We start from the raw sequence: 22063 nt of genomic DNA on the forward strand, positions 1-22063 counted from the left end.
AAATAATTTATTAAAGGTTATTTCTCTCACTGAATAAAATGTTGAACTCAAAAAATTAATTACTCGTAACTGATCTTGTTGCTATTGCTTGTATCCTTACATATATATGAATATTTGAGATGTGGAAATAAAACAAGAAAATATAAAACTAAAATCCTCAAAGCTTTATCTATTATGATAGCTAGTTCTTGAGTTTTCTTTTGAGTTTCGTTGAGAGGATAAAATTGTTTACTTATTCTTTTCCCTACCCTTTTTCAATATTTATAAATTGATCAATGCAAGTAATTTTAGGTCTTCAAATCTTATTATTATGAATTTAATATCATATAATTTCACTCAGCATTGCTACATCTATTACTGGTTTTGATTTTTGAAAATCTTTATTCATTTGTTTTGAAAATTCCAAAGATTCTCAATAAAATTTCAATCTCCCCTCAGTTAAAACAATTTGGTTGATATTCGCCAACTCAGCATGCACATAGTTGCTTTGTTACTACCCAAAATCTCTATTATTTCCTTGTCTTTCTTATGATTTTATTGGATGATGTGGCTGTTCCAGAGATCTAATTGGTGCTTCTTTGATTGAATGTAATCCCTCGTATACCTCATCAATTACAAAAATTTATAAAAATATTTACTCTTCTTCCTTTTCTTTCAAAATATTTCACAAAACATAAAAAAATTTATAAAAATGTATTCTTTTCCCTTCATTTTCCTCCACCTATATACTATATTAAAGTGAAGGATCAACCATTGAAATTGTAATTAACTTTAACCTTTGTTTACACATACTTGATTTTATTGCAATCTTCAAGTGTTGATTTGTTTTAACAAACAATTTTGTAAGATTATTTATTTAAAAAATATAAGAGTTTTGTAAAATATTTTATATATTAACACATTCTAAAACTAAAGAGAAAGAGAAAATAAAATAATTTAAAAATAATTAAATTTGATAAATTTTTATTCAGACTCTTACATATTTTTCAGTGCAATGAAAAAATACAAAACTACAAGTTCTAAAAGAAATTTTTTTTAAGGTGCAAAATTAGAAGAAAAAATCTTATTAAAAGGTTGTAAGAAAAATTGAAAGTAAAACTTTTTTAAAAAGAAATATTATAATTAAAATAAACTATTTAAAGGTACTAAAATAATTTGGAGAAAGGTATTTTTATGTTTTTAATTTTTTTTAAAAATAAAATATAAAATTTCATCTTTTAATTTGTGAATGATATAATAATCTATATATCATTATGTGAATTTAAAAGTTTATTTTATAACTATATAACATGTAAATAATAGAATAATTTATATATCGTTTTGTGAATTTAATTTTTATTTTAAGTAGGAAGAGGTAAAAAAAAAATTTAATTTTTAAAAATAAATTAAAATGTACAATAATTTAAATGTACAAGATATTATATAATTTACTTAAACTAATACTCTTTACTAATGTAAAATAATTTATGTATTATTATTATTATAAATTGTTCTATGAATAAAGATTAAAAAAAATTCTATAAAAAAAGATTAAAACAAATTATTTGTTCATTTTATTTTAAAAATAAAAACATAAGAGTTTATAATTTATAATCATTTAGATTTTATAAAATATTTATTATTTTATGAGAAAAGTTTACATATTTAACTTTTTAATACTCAAATGATAAAAATAATTTATACATTTTTTTTGTTATTCATCATGCGTGTGTTCTTTTATTTAAAATTCTGTTGTAGCATAAGTTTAAGTGCATTTACTTTTGCAAAGATAATTGACTAAGTTTTAAATTTTGTTTCAAAATTATTTTTGTGAGAAATAAGTAGATTTATTGTACTTAATGGAATATAATTTCAAAATTTATTACTCAACGAAAAAAACTAGTATGTCATATACAAATTGTTTAATTATTTTTTTTACTTATTATTATTGTTGATGATAAGTATGACTAAATTGGATTTGAATTAGAAAAATAATTTCAAATTCAGTCCCTTAAGTTAAGTTGAATTTTATATTTACTGTATACCAAAAATAAAAGCAATATAGCGTACTTTTAAAAAAATATATATATAATTCAAATCTAATTTGTTAATCAAGAAACTATTTCTGATTTTATCTTAGTAAACCTAAGCCATATAAACTACTAAATGCAAGCTTAATAGGTCCCAAAAAGGAAAATCTAAATCAATTATGTTCCATTTTCAAAAAGGAAAATCATAAAAGGAAGGAGAGTAGAATACTACTATCTATGATGTTAAGATAACAGAGATGAAAAAGAGAAAATTTAAAATCAAAATTCATTTGCCACTTTTCTCCTTGTCCATTTTTTTTTTTATAATTTTTTTATGGTAATGGTTCACATACTCCTACCAAGATAATGAAGAGATACAATGGCTTTCAATGATTCTTAAATGGATCAATTATATTAAATAAATCACGATGTAATATACACACTAAATATGGGAAAGAAACTTTAAACAGAAAAATAAAAGAAAATTATAAACCACCAACCAGAAATATGAACCAAGTGAAGCGGAAAAAAATATATGAACCCAAACTCCATTATCTTAGTAACCAAGAAGAATGTGTGATGGCCAGCGAAGATGAAGGTAATTCTCAAGAATGCTAGTGAGAAAAGATTTTGGTGTATATGTATGAATGTCGAGAAGAGTGGAAAAAATGAATTTGTTAATACTTCCCTCAAGAGATCAAATTCTTTTACACATGTAAAAGTCCGTTTAACCAAAAAAGAGTAAATACATAATTACTTAAACAAGATAAAATTAGCTTAAGAAAAATAAAACACACTTACGCAAAATTTAAAATGCAAACAAATGAAAATTAGTTTGAGCCACTCAAAATTCGCTCAAGCAATTTTATTTTATTTTTTCTATTTTTCTTTGTTTTCATTCTTGTTTTTGTTTTTATTATTATATTTATTTTATTCTTATTATTTATATTTATTATTTTATTATGTATATATATTAATTTAAATTTTTGTTTATATAGAACTGTACAAAATTAAGTGTTCACACTGTTTGGAACATTAATGCATGTGTACAACCCACCTTTGACTGTAGAAGTAAAACAATAGATTGAACAAGTATTTGAGATTTGTGAAATTTCACAGGTACACAAAAAGGAGTTGGAAGTAGGAAATTTTTCACAAAGTGAAATTCCACCTGGTGTTGTAGATCAGTGTGCAATGATTAACGGCTTAGAAGTATCCAAGTCTTTCATTGTAAATTGGGATATACATATTTGAAGCAAGTAAATCTATGCTTGAAATGTAGCTATCCTTTGTTACATAAGATGATGCTTCTACAATTCCCTAAAAAATCTTGTCAAACTTGATGTAAATTTCATTTGATTGTTGATGAGTTACATCATCAACTGCAAAGACATGAATCTGCTTATCTAACCCCAACTCCATCCTACAAATTTTCTTATTCTCCTTTGTTGCATAAGCCTTCTGACTTCAGCTACTTCGTTCCATAAACCTTTTCTGGCATAGATATGTGCTAGTGTTAAATATGGTGCTGCATTACACGGTTCCATCTTAATGAGCTGATCAGCAGCCTCCCTCCCAAGTTCTATATCTCCATAAATCTTACAAGAACTCAAGAAGGAACTCCATATAACATAATTCGGATCATAGGGCATTTCTTCCATTAGATCCCTTGCCTTTCTTAGATTTCCATTTCTAGCATAAAGATCAATCAAGCAAGCATATTGATCTATATCAGGAGACAAGCCATAACTTGTTCTCATTTTATTAAAGTATTCCACTCCTTTGTCAAGAAATCCTGCATGATTACAAGCTGTTAAGACAGCAGTAAAGCAGATATTATCAGGACTAAACTCTTTCTTGGTCAATAAACAATCAAAAAGTTCCAAAGCTTCTGAACCTCTCCCACATTGTGCATAGCCCATGATCATGGATGTCCACAACACATTATTCTTCCTAGAAGTCTGATCTAACACACATCGGGCCTCATCAATATCGCCACCCTTTGAATACATATCAATCAAAGCACTGGCCACAAACACGTTCCTTTCAGAACCCATTTTAATAACAACAGAGTGTATTTGTCTTCCTTGGAAGAGCAATGCAAGGATGCTGCAAGCATTTAACACAGTACATAAAGTATGATCAGTAGGACTCAGATTCTTTTTCCTCATTTCTACAAATAGTTTCAGTGCATCTTCACTGTACAAATTTTGAGAATATCCAGAGATCATAGAATTGTATACAACAGTATCCTTCTCACTAGTTTCATCAAATAATAATACAGAATCATTAATTTGTTCCCAATTCGCATAACAATCAACTAATGAGCTGACCACAAAATTGTTAGCATCAAATCCCCTTTTGATGACATGACCATGAAGACTTGAACAATTTTTAAGGGTCCCATTATGCCCCACACAGGAACTAATGACACTAGCAAAGGTAAAACAATTAGGCTTAATTGGGGTGCATAACATCTCTTTGAATAACAAGAAGGCATCTCTTCCTTGTCCATTCATTGAGAATCCGGCAATAAGTGAAGTCCATGACACCTGATCATGTACTTTCATGCCACTAAATACCTTCTTTGCATCCACAATAGCGAAACATTTTGCATAGAAATCAACAAGTGCACTACTAAGGAACAAATTATCTTCATATCCAGATCGAATCATATAAGCATGTATTTGAATACCCAAATGCCAATTCATGGTTTTTGCACTAGAACTAAGTGCAGTACAAAGAAAAAACTTAGTTGGCTTCCCCATTAATGTATTCATACTGCTTACGGACTCCAGTGCTGTGCAGGTACTTGCATTTTTAGAATGCTTCCTAAGGTAATCGACTACACATGTTTTGCCAAAGAATTTCTGCATCAAAGCATCAGCAAAGTAACGTTTAGGAAATGCACCATACCACATTGTGTAAACCTCAATCGTGTGCTGAATGTTAATAAACAAATGTCTCGCAGGGATTTTGTAACACTAACATTGAATTCTAACAACTAAAGTCTGGGCACATGAGATCATTGGCAAGCAAAATGATCTCAAAATCCAGAAAACCAACCAATCGCCTTGATGTCTACACATTTGAGCAACTATATCTGAAAAACAGTAGAGCTATCAAATCGCCAGACCAGCTCAGACACGTCCTAACCCTGACCCATATGGGTTAGAGGGAAAAAAACCCACTAATCAATTTGCCTTTCAACAATAGGATCTAAATAATAAATTTTATATTATGATTCTGATTGTTCAGTTTTTAATATATGTATTTTTATTATCATACTTTTTTCTTCTTTGGTATGTAGTTTCATCATTATTAGCACTTTTACTTTCAAATTCTTAAATTATTAATTTATTTAAATATATATATATATATATATATATATATATATATGAAGATTTTTTAAATTTTTATTTTAATTTTTTCGTTTCAAATCTCAACGGCATATATTTTTAAATTATTTTTTCCTAAACTGTTAATATATATATATATAGGGGCGCACACACTTTTCTTTTGAATTTTAACTCAATGAGAAACTCGAGGTTTTGGCGGAAAATTATCTGGTTAACCCTCCTTTCAACCACAACTACGAAATCCTAATATTGCCCGACCTCCTTTATTCCATTGATTCTTTCCAAACAGAATCCAATATCTCTAACCTAGAGTAATAATTTTTTTTCTTTACAGGATATAACATTTATTGGAATTTTCATTAATTCAAACTCTGAATGGAAGAGAGAATTCAAAAACTAAATTTGAAGACAGAACGATTTGAAGTTAGAAGACGAGATTGGCGACGCAAAATATAGTATACTAAATCTTATTTACAGTTCCTCAAACAAAAAAATAAAAAATAAAAAATAAAAAATCTTTCTGAGGTCCTCTTTAGGAGTATAAAGCTACTTCTAAGGTGAAAACCCTAATGAGGGAGAAGTTTAACAAGATCGAAAAAGACATGAAAATGAACAGAAAACAATGAAAATGAGGAATGCAAAGCAGCGAGAAAGGAATTGGAAAAGAAATGGCGCACCTGACAGCGGGTGAAAAGCGGTTTTGGGACTGTCCCCTTATCTATTACTTGGATACCACGTCAATCCACAAGCCTTCTATTTGCAAGTGTCCTAGAAAAGAAGAAGAAGTGACTTCAAATGGATGGTAAAGGAAAAATAATAATAAAGGTTGATTTTTAATTTAAATTTTTTTAAGTAGTTATTGTCCGATAAACTTTTTCTTTTTAAAAATTAACTCCAAATAAAATAAAAAATAATTGTTAGACACTATTTTTTTTATTATTATAATTTTTTTTTACTTATACTTAAACAAAATTTTAAATTTAATTCTCGTTGTTACCGTTAACAATTATATTTATTAACACTTATATTATATTACTATGAAAAATAATATGTTAGAATTTTTTTTACGTATTTCAATAACATTATTATCAGAAAAAGATTAAAAATAGTTATTATCAACTAAAGATATCTTTTGTATAAAAATAGTTATATTACTATAATTTATAGTTTTTCTTGTATTATTTTAATATTATTTTTTTTGTTTATTTCATAATTTTATTCTTTAAAAATAAAAATGTATATAATATTTTAAATTACTTTATTAAGATAATTTTAATAATTATAATATATAGAAGCATTTCAAGTAAGAAAAATTTATTATTATAAAAGGTGAAAGATATTAATAATGACCATTAAATTAAAATAAAGAGTTTAAATTTAATGTTGTTATTCTACTATTTATTTTCTTTTGTTTCTTGTCAATCGCCGTTATTAATCACTCTCACCTCTCACTTGAAATGCTTCCATGATATATTATTTTATGATATAAATTTATAGTAAGTCATCCTCTAAGCTATTACATAAACAAAAAATAATCATACCAAATTTCTTATTAAAAGGAGTCCTCATAGCTACAAACAAAATAATAATAACTAGAAAAATATTGTAGGTATTTAGAAGGAAGCTACTTTCATAATCTAGAATAATAGTGTTTGATATTTTTTTTTGTCTCTTTAATTTACATTATAAACAATTTTAATTTCTTAAACTTTTTTAACTGATTAAATCTTATTTTTACAATTAAACAAATTTAATTTTTCTATTAATTTTTAACTTAAATCCCTCAATTTTTTTACTATTAAAATATTCAAGATTTATGGTAAACTTGAAGTACGCTACAAGTTTATTTCAATTAAAGATGATATTTTGATAGATGGTATTTAAAACATAAAAAAGTATAGTACAATTTATTTAATTCATTTTGTAAAGATTTTGAGTATAAAAATGATAATTTAAAGCTTTCAAGTGGAAAAATTGACAAAGAAACTAAATTTACTTAATTTAATAATAAAACTTGATTGACTAAAAATAATTTAAACCAGAAAAAGCACATATAATTGTATAATCACATTTTACAAAGGAAAAATCGAAGTTTTATCATTCCACGCAGACGGATTGCTGAATCTTATCAACTCCAGACGGTTTCATAGTTATTCAAAGTACAATTGACAGCATTACAAAATATCTTACTTTATAATAGTTAACTAGAAAAAATTAATTGGATATTACACAAATTATATACAGGGTGAAGTATTGTATCCAAGCGTTAGCAAAAAAACTAAAGCCTTTTCTCATCACCAGGTAGGCAATTATCCTCATGATTGCTTGTTCCTTCAAGCCACTCCTCCAGCTCAGCTTGTTTGCTAGCTTTGAAGTCATCATATTTTTCTGATACTGACAATAACTTATTCCCCATATCACTAGTATCACTTAGTTCAGGTTGAGATTCATCTTCAACTTGGCTTGACTGTGGCTGTTGTTTGTCCTCTTCCATTCCCTGTGAAGATGCAGCAGTGTTTGCTGATGGGTCCGACGGCGGCGCATTACGGTATGGCTGTGGCATCTCACTCTTGGAATTTACTGATACCGCAGAATCAAGGTTTGGCGACTTGGAATTGTTGGTCTTCTGCTTTGAGAACTTAAAAACACTAGAAAAATAGTTACTCATTTTTTCACTACCCTCCTGGGCATATACTGCTGAGTTGCCCCATGATCTACTTCTCTCAGTCTGAAAATTTGATGCCGACCGATGAATTAGCCCTCTTTTCGGTTGCTTTGATGTCATAGTTACCAAGGATTTTTTTATGTCTCCAATCATCTCATCAGCTATGGGAAATCCACACTCATTCATTGATCTCACTACTGTGACAGAGTCCTCCAAATCTTGTGTGTGCAATGTTGTTTCATGAGACTTCTCAATAACATCGTTCTTTAGTTCGATGATATTCGGCACTGCATTTTGAGTGTGCTGTTGGATAAAGAAAAGACCAACAGACGGTTCATTAGCCAGGTATTTAATCATCTCTGCCAGACAGTCACTTATCTCCACAAAACCATCAACAGTGGAGAATCCATGCATCTTCCCAATGACAAGTATTGTTCATCCCTGACAACGTTTATGAAAGAAACAAAGTCAGATAAATTATAGCAGAGGAAATTAAGTAGGGCAAAATGTTCAATCAGCATTTGCTAATGTAATAGGAGGCTAATTTACGTAACCACTAAATTGATGCATTTCATTCTAAGTCTGTCCTAAATCCTAGAGTGTAGCCTTTAGTAGATTACCAACTTCAATAAAATGGATCCCATCGAATTTGTCTGCAGTACTTCTGATATGCAGCATCAGACAGAACATGTGTAATATCTTTTTTAGATGATATGTTAATCTTTGCACTTTTCCCTTTCATCAATGGTTGGCATGGAAATTAAAGTTTTAAACATTTTGGTTAAATAATGCAATAGTAGGATTGGATAATTGCTCTTGTATAGAGGATTGGAGAACCCCTTGTGCTCCCTTTCAATAATACTTCTTTGCTGATAAAAATAACTGCAATAGAGGATCTGAGACCAAGGTTATAGGTTGTAGCTGACATCGCATTGCTATTGTTGATATGTAGATTCAGTAATTAGGAGCTTAATATCATAATTATGTTTAATACAGTGATTAAGAACATAATATCAAGATTACATTTATTATCAAAATATTTTATAATTAATATAGATCCTTGTCCACTTGTATAATTTAGACTTGTGGGTCAAATGCAATAAACAAGAGACAACAATATTCAAACACTTCTTCTAACATCCATTGCTACCTTGTTTTTGCAGACGTCAGGTTCTTTGAGAGTCATCCCTTCTTCTCCCCTCTTTTTGTTCTGTTGACCACTTGGAGTTTTTTTTTTTTTTTTCTCTTTTCCTCAATCTGTTCCAGCTCCCATTCTCTCTCCTCCTCCTCCTCTTCTATCCTACCATAGGAGGAATAGCACAAATTCTAAGTTACAACAATTGAAGCTTAATCCTCCAAATTCATCTACTACTTCAACCGTTTCTATGTTTCTATCTCCTGAACAACTCCTTGCTTTGCGTAAAGATGTCCTCTCATAATCCTAATCCTAATCCTAATCCTATTTATGTTTGTCACTTGAATTATAATTGCATATCTCTTTCCTGTTCTGCTTTTGTTTCCTCTTTGGATTCTATGTCTATACCTCAGAATACAAATGGGTCTTGTCTGATCCAGGATGGAGACAAGTAATTGGGGATAAAACTGTTGCCTTACATTCTAATGGCACTTGAGATTTAGTTTCCCTCCCTCCAGGTAAGACTACTGTTGGATGCCGGTGGATATATGTCAACATTGGACATGATGGAGAGGTAGATCGCTTAAAAGCAAGATTAGTGGCCAAGAGCAACACTCACATATTTGGTCTTGACTATGGAAATACTTTCTCTTCCATGGCATGATTGCTTTTGTTAGTCTCTTTTTAGCTCTTGCTTCCATTCATCAATGACTCCTTCATCAATTAAATATCAAGAATACTTTTCTTCACGAAGAGTTACAAGAAGTTTATATGGATCAGCTTCTTGGCTTCACTACACACGAAGCATCTACTTCAGCAATCTCCACGTGCTTGGTTCAACTACTTTAGTCCATGTCTTACAACAATATGACAGACTTGCTATGAGGCAGATCATTCTATCTTCTTCCTTCACTCATCATCCTATACCATATCTACTTAGTAATATATGTAGGTGACATTGTCATTTCTAACAATGATAGTGTGGACATTCAGAAACTCAAACAACACTTATTCCATTATTTTCAAACATAGAATTTAGGTTCTCTTAAATATTTCTTGGAAATTGAAGTTGCCTAATCCAACCATGGGATTTCCGTTAATCAACGCAAATATGTACTTGATATTTTCACTTTGAGTGCAGTTAGTCAGCTTTCAAATACTCCTTGTGAATTATCATTAGAGTGTAGTTGTCTGCATTCTCAGATACATGAAAAGTGCACCAGACAAAGGATTACTTTACCAAAACAAGGGAAATGCTGCAATTGTAGGCTACTCTGATGCTGATTAGGATGAATCACCACTAGATAAAAGATCTTCGTTTGGATAATATATTTTGAAGGAGGGAACTTAATCTCATGACGGAGCAAGAAAGGAATGCACTATTGCCAAATCCAATGTAGAGGCAGAATATCGTGCTGTGGCTGTGGTTACATGTGAACTTGTTTGGTTGAAACAATAACTCCTACAACTTAAAATAAAAGACGTTGATAAGATGAAGTTGATTTGAGATAATCAGGCTACACTACATATAGCATCTAATCTAATTTTTCATAAACAAACCAAACACATAGATTAATTGTCATTTGATTAGAGAAAAAAGGTTCTCTCAAGAGAAATTGCAACAAGTTTTGTTAGCTCCAATGACCAGTTGGTTAATTTGTTCACCAACACATGGGTGAAATATATTTGTAACAAGCTTGATGCATATAATATATATGCTCTACCTTCACGGGAGTGTTGATATCTAAATATAGTAATTAGGAACATAATATCAGGATTACGTTTAATACTGTAATTAGGAATGTAATATCAGGATTACATTTATTAGGAAATATTCTGTAATTAATATAGATCCTTATACATTTGTATAAATTCAGACTTTTGGGTCAAAGACAATAGACAACAATATTCAAAAACCTCTTCTCTTTTCTATATCTATAATAGAAATTGAAGACAATTGCAGGATATGTGACTTTACAGTGGTTGCAAATACATCCAAAATCACAATTTAAAACTCCGTACTTCAAATTGACTGCAAAAATTTTAATTGAAAACTTAGAAGTATAAATTACATAAAAACTATAGTCAGCCTCTAGTGATATGTTGCTGAAAAGCTTCAAAAATATATTCTTTAAGCTTTGCTCCACCAATTGAAAATACCTAGAGTTGCATCATCATCATCATTTATCAATGGCGGATCTCGGGTCATGGCAGAAACTCAAAAAACTGCCATAAAATTATGGCGGCTATAATAAATATATAAAAAATATTATATATAGGTAATAAGAAATTATAGAAAAAAAAAATTAACTCAAAACACAAGTAGCATTACCCATAATTCAATACAAAATAAATATTTTTAAATTTTTTGTTATGTTATCTTTTTTTATTTATCTTTTCTTCCGCCATTCTGTTTAGGGTTCCAATACAAATGTTTTTTCTTGTGTCCCATAGTTTTTAGGGTTTTATAAGAGTAAAAAGACTTTTTCCTTTTAAAAAAATTTAGTTTTCCCTTTTTGCCCTATGTTTTAAGTTTTTTTTAACGGTAAAATAGTCTTATCACACTACTTCCCTAACCATTTTTTCTTTCTCCACTTCTGTTCGAGCTATCTTCTCCAATATCCATCTCTCTCTTTCTCTTTTAGTGGGCCGTCTGTGTCTTTGATTTGGGGTGGCTCCCTTCGCTCATTTGGAGGACTAGTTGCTAGAAATAGAAGTTGAAGTTTCTGGAGATGGAGGACCAGTCGCCAGAAATGGAAGTTGAGGTTGCTGGAGATGGAGAAGTCACCGGAGATGAAGAACAGAGTAGTGGCACTCAGCAGAACAAATAATAGATCAAAGAAGAGAGATCTGAGAAGAGTGCAGAACGAAGTCGGAGATGAGCAGAGATGAGAAAGATTTGAGATGAGGGGGGAAGGGTTTTTGAGTGATGAAGAGAGACTTACCTTAGGTTTTCTTGCGCGGGGTCAGCTTCTGAACCGGGTTGGGTTTGGGCCCAAAACACGCAAACTGCCATTTTTCAAGGTTTTCCGTCATAGCCGCCATTATTGCCATGCGCATAATGGCTGCCACGCAAAAACGTCATAAAACAGAAGAGGTGTAACGGTGGGATTAAAAACCGCCATTGCAATCCGCCATTTAACAACACTGCATGGAGGCACCATGGCGTCGTTACACCGCTTCCATTTTATGGCGTTTTTGCGTGGCGGCGCCATGACGGCCATTACGCACATGTAACGGCAACCATGGCGGAAAACTTTGAAAAATGACGGTTTGCATGATTGGGCCTAAATCAGACTCAGTTCAGAGGCTGACCTGCGTAGGAAAACCTAAGGTAAGTCCCTCTTCGTCACTCAAAAACCGTTCTCCCTCATCTCAGATCTCTTTCTTCTCTGATCTTTCTCATTTTTGCTCGTCTCCGACTTTGTTTTGCACTCATCTTCTTCGATGTCGTTCTGCACTCATGTCAAATATCTCTCTTCTTTGATTTGTTATTTATTTTGCTGGGTGCCATTGTTCTATTCTCCATCTCCTCCGACTTCTCTATCTTTGGCGACCTTATCCTCCATTTCCAGTGACTGATCCTCCATCTTTGGCGATCCCATTTTTTTTTTGGTAGTAATTTTTTTCTTGTTTTTCCCTTTCTCTTGCTGTTTTTTCTTTATTTTTCTCATTTCAGTTTTACCCTTTCCATCTTTCAACTTTTGCAGCTTCCACATGTTTGTTTTTCCTCTGTTTTTCCTCAAAAAAAAATAAAAAAAATAGAATTTATCTTTATTCCAACTTCTCTTAACATGGCTCAACAAGAATCTTTGTCAAATTTTTCAAGAGCTTCTAATCGATCTGACCCAAGATGGAAATATGCTCATTCATTGAAGAGATATCGGAAGAAACAGAAGATGAAATTAATCTTCTAGAATCTGAGGGAGAAGAGGAGGAAGGATACGGTTTGGTGGATGAGAAAGAAGATGATTACATTAGAGTTGAAGAAGACGACTAAATTAGATTGATAATCTTTATTTTTATTGTTAACTTAATATTTGATGGCTGCATATTTAGTATTGAATTATGTTTTGGATTGTAAGTTATGCTACATATATTTTGAATTAATTTTATTCTATCATTTCCTGTGACCGATAATATTTTTTATATATTTTATTATATCCGCCATAAATCCATCATAACCCGCCATGGCGGCTGCCATAACTTTATGGCATTTTTTTAGGTTTCTGCCATGACCCGCCATCCGCCATTGATAACATTATATGGGCATGGGTATAGATTTGTAGGGTTTGACAAAACTTCTAAAACTAAGATACAAAACTGGGAGAATACACAGGATATATCATATAGAAAATTAGAAAAATAAAAGCGTAAAAAAAATAATTAAAATCATAATCGAAATACAATTTTCATATGTTCTAACTTGAGCAAGCAGAAATATTTTATGAAGGCACAAGTTTTAAAAGAAGTAAATTAGTAGTTAGTCGCATTTAGTAAAAAACCAAACAACTTATCAATAAAATTGGTGTTATACATGGACTGATTTATACATTAGTGGTAAGTGAATACTTGGTGCGGAACTATAGGTACCCAACAAGGACACAGCATCACTACACATGCTTAGGAGTAATACCCATGCATAAACGATGGAGACTATGGTTGTGTCTAGAAATGGGATGGAATTGAAATGAAGAAATACGACATCTATGTATATGGGAAAAAAAAGAAAATGATGAGTTTTAACTAAATCATGAAGACTTATATCCCACAGCAAACAAAATTAACCTCAAACTTAAACTTTTTTTGTTTGCAAGGACCAAACTATGGCAAAAAAAAAAAAAAAGCATATCCCCACAAAAATATGCTCTCATTTTTCTCATTAAAACCCTTCTATAACAAATGGGAAAGTTGAGGGTCTTACTCAGTTTCCTAACTCATAAACAATATGCAGCTTACATTATGAGTTCCAAGAGACATGGAAACAAAGAACAAATAGCTATGAATATCAAAATTATAAATAGCATACCTTGCAATTATCTGGGTTAAGAGTTCTATAAGGTCTTTTTACTAGTAACAGGTCATTAAAGTTGATTCTTACAAATAAAATGAACCATTGAAAGAGTGTTAGGCTCCCAAGAGGAAGTTGACAAGCAGGAATCAATTTATAAGGGAAAATAGATTTTACCCCTTGTAATATAGACCTGTCACAAACACCTAACCCCCTTAAGTTTGGTTAACATTGAAAAATAATGTTTTCAGTCAAATCAAACTGCCATTTCTATTCATCTACTTCTTTTTTTTTTTTTTCACATCTCTGTGATACAACCCAAGACAAAATAGCTATGGATTATCCAAGAGTAAGACTAATTGCCTATCAAGCTTACCCACCTTGTCCTTGCAGGAAATAAATGATATAGGGGCTAATTGTCGGGGAGCATGAATTAGTTTCTTTTATACCGGATGATAAAGGACAAACCATATGCAGGGGTTGATGAAACAGGTTTGGGCTGAAGGTTGTTAAAGCTCTAGATGTTTTTTTTTTTTTCCTAGACCATAGTTATCCTTTATAGAGGCAATCCTTATCAAGCCAAAAACATCCACAACATGTTGGGGCCAAGGGGTTTTTATCCATACACAAGGCATGGACCTAAGACTTTGCTTATGAGAAATCAAGAATATATCACTTGAACCAACCACCCATTGGTAAAAATCTAGATGGTATATTGATTGTGCAATGCACAGATTGACTCTCAAATGCAGTTTCCTTTCAAACCATCTTTCATTTTTTCCTTTTAATACCCCTTCTTTGTTTTAGATTGCATGCTTTGATGGTTAGGTTTAGATGCTGTTGTTTGGTGACTCATTTGATAAGGTGCAAGTGCAATCCAAGGTATTATGTATTGGAGGTAGAGCACCTAGCAATACGCACCAATATTCATTCCCGTCACAATAACAAAACAACCAACCAAGAACCACACTTACCCAAGACATACTATGTAACAGAAACCTGTCCTCACCCAACAACACCATGCCTTCATGTACTATAATGCCATGATAACAATCATGTTAACAACTTATTCCCCATAAACCATCATTGATTCAACTACTTAAGTTGTTATGGAATAGGTAAGAAATACATAAAAAGTAGGAGCCAGATGGCTGTGCTGTGCATGTGCTTTTCCATTTGATTAACTGAAAACACTAGTTTTCATTGTTTACCACCAAACTTTAGATAGCTTTTGTATTAGAGAAAGTACTTTAGAAGGTTGGTTGTGAAAGGCATACATCACCGGTGGTAAAGTGTATTGTTCCTCAATGAGTAAGAAGGGTGGAGAGACATTCAAACTCTTCACAGGAAGTCATTGTTTCTCTCCCATCCCTGACCCTTATCCCCTTCCTTTCACTCAGAAAGTCAACAGTTCTGATGATTCTCTACTTGACATCGTCTCTCACATAAATGTACTACAATCAAATCATAAAAGGTTCATTTCAAATTTCAAATTTGTTATTTAGAAGAATAATTTATTTTTTAAAGAGAAACCAGGAAAAATGCATCCTCCAAAACACACTGAAAGAACAATATACAAAGTTACCAAAAGTGAGGTCATAAACACAGCCCTATTCCACACATGTAAAAGGCAAATAATTTCCCATGAATAAAATGCGCATTCTGCCACAACAAATTACACCAAAACAGTACCACGAAAGCATCTAAAACTGTAACAAGCATGACCACAGAATATCACACTCAAACATAAAACACCAAATTCGAAAACGAAAAAGCTGACCAAAAAAAAAAAGAGAAAAAATTAATTAAGTATTTTAGGAATTTAAAATCAAGGACCCTTTATTATTGATAATAAAAAATTCCTCTCATAAAATGAAGGTACCAAAATCTCATTGATTTCATTCGTATTTAGTTGTCGAGTCACAAAGGATCACCGACAAATGCAGCCGTGAAATAAAGAGGGATTTTTGGTAATTCAAATTGCAAGAGGTGCATATGATTATGTAGAAAGAATGGGAACATACCCAAACCACATTCAACACAAGATCGGATCATGAAGTAGAACAGAAACGCATCCCTCGCCTTCTTTTTCTTTGTTCTCGTTCTCAGAGTTAACGCCACTCCCTTCATCGCCTGTCACAACCTGTCTTCTCACATTTCTTTTTTTTTTTTTATTTTGAATTCGGCCTTGGAGTTGGCCCATTTTTTGCCTTTGTAGTATTAACTTTTTAACATTAATTTAGTAGGCCATGTAATATCCATTTATTTTTAAAAAAATAAATATACATATAATTAAATTTTATAATTTTATAAATAATTATATATAATAAAATTATTTTAAATAATAATTTTTAAAAAATAATTTTCACTTAATTCTATAATTATAAATAATATATATAAAATGATAAAGATCTAATAAAATTAAATAATTTTAAAATATAATTTAGTTTAAAATAATAATTTTATTGTACAGTAAAAAAATTAGTTCAATGTGAATAATCAATATATAGAGATAAAATTGTTAAAAGTAAACTTTAAATTAAAAAAATAGAAAAAATAAGATAATTTTAGTAAATGTAAAAATAGATATTCACAAAAAAATATAAAAATTTATATAAAGGAATGAAGAAAATTTAAGTAATAACTTTAATATTTAAAATTTATAATAAAATTAATAAAAATATGGGTAACAAAAAAGTCTATTACTAAAAGAAAGAGTGAATTCATACATTATTTTGGTATAATTTTCATCCTGAAATAATACATGACAAACTGCTTTAATAATATTTAACTTCTTAAATAGAAAACTCTTAATAATAATATAAAGGTTGATAATAATAATAAAAAAAAGGTAAAAAAATGTTTTTTTATAGAAAAATTTTCTAAACTAAGCTCAAATGTGAAAACACAAAATGCTTTTTTTTTATATTTTATTTAAAAACTTTTAAAAATCTTTTAATACTGCAATACTAAAATAGTTGTTATCAAAACATTATTATGACAAAATTTATCATAACAAGGCTTACATTTTTCCTTAGATTGACCAACATGTCAACCGTTTAATCGATTAATCTTTCATGTTATACTATTAATTGCATGTTATTAAGGTGCTTACAACTCTTTCCCTAAAAATATTTTCAGACACCTCATTTTTATTGGATTTTCATTTATTTTTACTACTAATATCCAAACCTCCTCAAGCTCTTGGACAGTACATTAGAGTTTGATTTTTTTTAATCAAATTTCTTAGGTACCAACAATTATGTCTTATATTTCCTTCCTTCAATGACATATTTGCATGCTCCAACATCTTCATCTGATTGAGCCAAACCTTTTTTCACTGTCTTTTGAGATAATATTTGCATTGATTTCTTCTTGTACCTTCAATTATAATCTCATGTTTTCATGCTACATAGCTCTTGTTTTTTAGAGCATTCTATGATAATGGCATAGAAAGAGCTTCACTAGAATCACTAGCTACAATTTTCTTTAAACCTTGAAATTTGAAGCTAAAGTCATTTTCTTAGCAGAAACAAAACAACTACCAATCAGTTCTTATAACAGTATAATAAAGGAAAGGATACAAAAGTGAAAATTAGTTTGAATACAGAAGATGATAGTAGGCCTAGAAGAGCAATTGTCAAGCTCATTCGTTATAGGGATTGAAGATTCTCATTTAGAATAGGAATTTGCTTTTCTGTTAGTTTGCATCATTTTGTTATTGCATCATTCTGTTATTTGCATCTTTTGTATTGTAGATTTCTCTTGTTGTATTGAGCCTATATATATGGCAAACAAAGTAATAAATGGGGAAGGAAGAGAAATTTTAGTTTATTTGTTTTGTTTCAAGGGACCTTAACCTCGAACTCAAGGAATTTTAGCGTGTTCCTATCAATTTGGTGCTTTCATTGCTATGGCTGATAATACCCACATCAACCCACCCTCACTTCTACCCAAATAGACCTCTCTACCAAGGTTGATGTCATCCTCACCCAATTATCCTCTCTATCCATTCCTCCACATACTGACCATACCCCCTCCATACTCCACCACCCTCACATGAAGTTGGATGTTCCGTGATTTGATGGTACTGATGCCATGGGGTGGATTTTTAAAATTTCACAGTACTTCGACTATCTTGGTACTCCCGAATCGGAACGCCTTTATATTGCATCGTTTTACATGGATGATCCAGCTCTCAGTTGGTACCAATGGATGTTTCACAATGGTCTCATCTTGTCCTAGCAAGGGTTATTGCAAGCCTTGGAGACGCGATTTTCCCCTTCGTACTATGACGATCCCTGTTGCGCTCTTTTTAAGTTAACTCAGCTCAGCTCTGTTAACAATTATTTGATGAACTTTGAGCTCTTGGCAAATCGCATTGTAGGATTGCCCCACCCTTTCCTTTTGAGTTGTTTTATCTCTGGGCTCTCCCCAGAGGGTTCAGGCACATCAGCCTATCTCGCTTCCCCAAGTAGTGGCTCTCGCAAAGTTATAGGAAGACAAACTTGAAGATCGCCGTCACTTTTTTTGCACTCGCCCTTCATCCGCTTCAACTCTGCTTCTTTGGTGGCTTCCCCTCCACCACTGGTGGTTCACACTCCGACGCCATCTTTACCAGCTCCACCCAATACCAAATACAAACATCTTTCTCAGGCTGAAATTGTCACTCGTCGAGAAAAAGAGCTTTGCTATTACTGCGACAAAAAAATTAGCCCAAACCATCGTTGTAAGGCTCGTTTCTTCCTTTTGCTTACCGCAAAAGAACTAGTCGAGTCCATTGACCCCCCTCCACTCAATCTTACTCTTACTCTTCTAGAGGATTCTAGTTCTACACCTAAGGCTTAGATTAGCTTCAATGCTTTATCGGGTCATTCCTCTCACAAAGTGCTGCGTCTCATGGGCCAATTGGCCCAACATTCAGTCACTATCCTAGTAGACAGTGGAAGTACTCATAACTTTGTGCAGGATCGTGTTGCTAAATTTTTGGGGCTTACTACACAACTCACTCCTCCTCTCCATGTTATGCTTGGTAATGAGACTGTTGTTGATTGTAATTATGTTTGTTGTGTTACCTCCCTCATCATCCAGGGGCAATCTTTTGTGCTTGATCTTTATGTTTTACCCATTAATGGAGTTGCGGTGGTGTTAGGTGTCCAATGGCTCAATGAATTGGGCCCAATGTTAACTGACTATAATACCCTCTCGATGAAATTCCTTCATGATGGTTCATTAGTTGAATTCAAGGCCCATAATCCATCCTGGCCTTTAGACATTTCAACCCACCAAGTTAAGTGCTTCATTCGCACAAACTCAGCCTCTGCCTTTTTCACATACAAGTTCTCGCTGAATCAACCTCACCTTCCTCTGAGGTCCCTTCCCATCCAAACCCACTCTTGACTAGCCTCATTCAGCGTTTTACCTATCTATTCTCTACACCCACCACATTGCCACCAGACTATACCACCAACCACCATATCTATTTATTTCCCAATGTTGCCCCACTAATGTTCGCCCATACCGCTACCCACATTTCCAGAAGTCCAAAATTGAATGACAAGTTGACGAAATGCTTCATTCCTGCTTTATTCAACCTAGTCGTAGCCCCTTCTCCTCCCTGTACTCCTTGTTAAACAGAAGGATGGTACTTAGAGAGTGTGCGTCAATTTTCTTGCCTTGAATTCCATCACTATGCGTGACCGTTTTCTGCTTCCAACCATTGATAAGCTTTTGGACAAACTCGCTGGTGCTTCTTGGTTCTCCAAATTGGATCTTCGTCAAGGATTTCACCAAATTGGTATGAATCCCAATGATATTCTGAAGACAATATTTCATACTCACCATGGCCATTTTGAGTATCGAGTCATGCCATTTGGGTTATGTAATGCGCCCTCTACTTTTCAAGCAACCATGAATACTGTTTTTGCTCCATTTCTTCGCAAATTCGTTACTGTTTTCTTTGATGATATTTTGGTGTATAGTCGTTCCTTGCAAAACCATTTAACAAGTTTTTCAAACCCTTTATGATGGTGAATTTTATCTACGAGGCTCCAAATGTCTCATTAGTCAACGCCAATTGGAATATCTGGGTCATATTGTCTCTCATGCTGGAGTAGCTCCTGAGCCCTCCACGATTCAGGCTATGCTAGATTGGCCCAAACCTTCTTCGGTGCGCAAGCTTCATGGATTTTTGGGATTAACAGGCTTCTATCATCGATTTATTTGTGGGTATGCTTCTATAGCTGGACCCCTGAATGCTCTGCTTAAGCTTGGTAGTTTTCATTGGACTCCATAAGCTCAAGCTACTTTTGACTCTCTTAAACTTGTAATGATTGAAGCACCTGTCTTGACTCTTCTAGATTTTTCATTGCCATTTATCCTTGAGACTGATGCTTCTAGCACTGCTATAGGTGTTGTTTTAATGCAACAGGGTCATTCTATCGCTTATTTTAGTAAGCCTTTTGCCCTCGTCTCCTTCATGCTTCTACTTATATTTGCGAACTCCATGCCATCACCTTTGCTATTAAGAAGTGGTGACAATATTTGTTGGGCCATCATTTCACCATTCTCACAGATCACAAAAGCTTGAAGGAACTGATGTCTCAAACTATTCAAACCCTGGAACAACAAGTTTATCTTTCTAAGTTGTTAGGTTATAATTTTACTATTCAATTTAGGGCCGGTAGAAATAATGTTGTGGCAGATGCCTTGACTCAAACTTTCACTAAGGATTCTGGCCTTTGTTTGATTTTATCTATATGCCTCATTTTGTCTTCTTAGATGATCTTTGCAAGTATTTGTTGAGCAATTATGAATTTCTTCGACTTCTTCATGAGGTCCAGTGGTGGGTGAAGAGTTCATAGGACTTAACGCAAATTTAAAAATAAGGCTTTTTTTATTAATAAAATAATTTATTATTATTAGTTAAGAATTACAGTTAATTAAATATTATTTGTAATATTAATAAAAATTTAATAATTAAATTAAATATTTGAACTAAAACCATTTTTAAATTATTTTTTTTAATTTTTAAAGATATATTAAAACTAAAAAAAATAAATTGGAGGGCCTAAAGCCCTTGCCTTACCTGGGCCTTAGGCCGCCCCTAATGAGGTCCAGTCTCATCTAAGTGCACATGCAAATTTTAGAATTCATGAGGGGTTACTCTTTTTCAAGGGACGTATTTGGATTCCCTCCTCTTCTCTATACCGAAATCTTTTGTTACAGGAGTTTCATCAGACTCCTCTACCTGGTCACATGGGTGTTTTTAAAACACTTGCACGACTAGTAGTCTGATTTCTGACTGTGATCCTATTTTTATTAGCAAATTCTGGCATGAGCTCTTCAAAGTGTGTGACACTAAACTTCACATGAGTACATCTTATCACTCCTCAACCCGAGAGTGATGGGCAGACAGAAGTCCTTAACCGTGTACTAGAGCAGTATTTCTGTAGCTTCGTCCACACTCATCCTGCAAGATGGAGTTGTTTCCTTCCTCTTGCAGAATAGTCCTATAACACATAAGTCCATAATGCATCGTGAAATCTCCTATGACTGGGTGTATGTCAAATTACGCCCTTATCGTCAAATTTCTGCTACTGGCAACCAATACAATAAATTGTCGAAGCGTTATTTTGGTCCTTTTTGAATCATTGAACATTAGCCTTTAAGGATAGAGCCTCGAAGAATAACCAGAGAGAGAGAGTAGGGAATCCAATGGAACAGAATGGAATCCGAACAAGATTTTTATTGATTGAATTAGAGATTACAGAGAGAAATTCTTACAAATGATTGAATGAATAGATCAAAGTTGAAACTGCTATTTATGACAGTTTTAGTTACAACTGAATCTAACAACTAACTGGCTCAGGACTTGTCACGTGT

The 22063-nt window shown here is 32.3% G+C and overlaps 1 protein-coding gene across 4 annotated transcripts; it reads right to left on the reverse strand.

Annotated features, from left to right (window-relative positions):
* Positions 1 to 3163: 3163 nt before the first annotated feature.
* Positions 3164 to 16355, reverse strand: LOC113872780 (pentatricopeptide repeat-containing protein At2g37320-like). Of its 4 annotated transcripts, XM_027510597.1 has the most exons (3): positions 6046 to 6099; positions 3907 to 4118; positions 3164 to 3804 (listed from the first exon to the last, which is right to left on the reverse strand). In XM_027510597.1, the coding sequence occupies exons 2-3, from the start codon at positions 4064 to 4066 to the stop codon at positions 3416 to 3418; spliced, it is 549 nt and encodes a 182-aa protein (XP_027366398.1). In that variant the 5' UTR covers positions 4067 to 4118; positions 6046 to 6099; the 3' UTR covers positions 3164 to 3415. The 4 variants fall into 4 exon arrangements, with proteins under 4 accessions (XP_027366398.1, XP_027366396.1, XP_027366397.1 ...); XM_027510595.1 differs by having other exon boundaries at positions 3202 to 4879; positions 6046 to 6172; XM_027510596.1 differs by lacking the exon at positions 6046 to 6099 and adding an exon at positions 16204 to 16355 and having other exon boundaries at positions 3268 to 4118.
* Between the last annotated feature and the right edge of the window lie 5708 nt (positions 16356 to 22063).

Source organism: Abrus precatorius, unplaced genomic scaffold (genome assembly GCF_003935025.1).
Source record: "Abrus precatorius isolate BTA unplaced genomic scaffold, Abrus_2018 Scaffold7, whole genome shotgun sequence".
In the NCBI taxonomy this organism is placed as follows: domain Eukaryota; kingdom Viridiplantae; phylum Streptophyta; class Magnoliopsida; order Fabales; family Fabaceae; genus Abrus; species Abrus precatorius.